General features: G+C 41.4%; 1 protein-coding gene across 1 annotated transcript in view; it reads left to right on the forward strand.

Annotated features, from left to right (window-relative positions):
* The window catches only part of LRP8 (low density lipoprotein receptor-related protein 8, apolipoprotein e receptor), a gene marked incomplete at its 5' end in the record, with an annotated part of 22893 nt that extends 21215 nt beyond the window's left edge, over window positions 1–1678 (forward strand). Inside the window, 2 exons of the mRNA XM_009069358.1 lie at window positions 112–284; window positions 1141–1678. Of these exons, the coding sequence (XP_009067606.1) occupies window positions 112–284; window positions 1141–1179 (212 nt within the window). The remainder of the gene's footprint in view (window positions 1–111; window positions 285–1140) is intronic.

The raw sequence follows: 1678 nt of genomic DNA on the forward strand, positions 1-1678 counted from the left end.
GGAGAAGTAGCCCCAAAAGTCACCTTTAAGACAATTAAACAGGGATGGCTACTGGCAACATCCCCGCAGATCCATGCCTGGCTAACAGTCCTTTCTCCCCCCTCTCCTCAGTGGTCATTGGCTTACTGTGCATGGGGGGATACCTCATCTGGAGAAACTGGAAACGGAAGAACACTAAAAGCATGAACTTTGATAATCCAGTGTACAGGAAGACAACAGAAGAGGAGGATGAAGACGAAATCCACATTGGGCGAACTGCCCAGATCGGACACGTCTACCCTGCAGTAAGTACCTGAGGAAGTGGCTGATGGAGGAGATGAATTCTGTTGAGAGTTTCAATACAGAATTATCTCCAGCCCATTAGTGTTGGTCATGTGCCATTAATGACAAGAACCAGAACCTCTTTAATACCATTCATTAGGCAGAAACTAAATTTCTAGGCAGCTCATGCAGTTGGCTTAGAATATAGAGCTCTGTAAAATATGATATTCCATTCCAATGAAGAACAATTGTCCTAATCAAGGTACTAAGCTGACAAGAGTAAAGCTACCTCAGTATGGGGCAGGTGAGTCCTTATCCTTTAGTGGATTCTCTTATATCTCTGCTTAGACTGCTACCAAGTGTCTAAACTATCTTTAGGATAAATGAAGTTTCTCTACAAACCAGGGAGAATATTTTCTCCATAACAACCATGTAAAAGAAAAGTCACATTCCTCACAAGGAGGAGTGAATGAGGTTCTCTATGGAGTTGAGGAATGTCTCTGAGCAGCAGCCCTGGGGAGCTGAGCACTGGCAGGTACAGCTGCACTGTGTTTTCAGAAGAGAGCACAAAGATGCATAAGCTCTGAGTGAAGAGACAGGCATGTAGGTCGTGCCCTATGTCATCTAAAGGTCCTGCACAAGATCACACCAGAGCAGGTGCCATCCCTTACAAGGAACCTTATCCACTGCACAAGGGTACTAAAGTTTCCAACATCTCTTTAGCAACACTTGAGCAAGTGACCTGATTGGGGGGGCGGGAGGGGAACACATTTGTCACCAATACACTTGGGTCAACAACGAGAGTTTTCACAAGAAATAGAAGTTAGCAACAACATCACAATTAACAGACTTCCTCAAGTGTGTCCTTTTCCCTCCCAGCGTGTAGCGTTAAGCTTAGAAGACGACGGGTTACCATGAGGATGAAGTTGCTACTCCGAACAACACACTGAACAAATCTGCTTTGGATCACAGAACCTGCTTCTTCTTTTTGATCATTATTTATGTTGCAGAAGGGTAACCACAAAGTTATAATGAACTGCAAACATCCAAAGGATGTGAGAGTTTTGTATGTATAATCTTTTATACACACTTTAACTTGTTGCACTACCCATTTGTGATAGTGAATAAGCAACAGCTGAGCTACTAACTCAATGTACATAACCAGCCAGGCTGAAGGTTCAGTAGCTATTGCTTTATTTTAAGACTATATTTATAGATATTTTGTAAATATGTTGAATATGCTTTGTGGCTATCCATCAACATAAGTAAAACAAATCCTGTACAGGCAGTTTAGAAATATTTATTAACAAAACCTGGATTATAAGATCTGTTCTGTAAATATAGTAGAGGGGTGAGAGTATTTATTTTTTGTATGTTTGGCTTGCTGTGCATAGATTATCTGTGTATATATCTATCT

Source organism: Acanthisitta chloris, unplaced genomic scaffold (genome assembly GCF_000695815.1).
Source record: "Acanthisitta chloris isolate BGI_N310 unplaced genomic scaffold, ASM69581v1 scaffold33592, whole genome shotgun sequence".
Lineage (NCBI taxonomy): Eukaryota > Metazoa > Chordata > Aves > Passeriformes > Acanthisittidae > Acanthisitta > Acanthisitta chloris.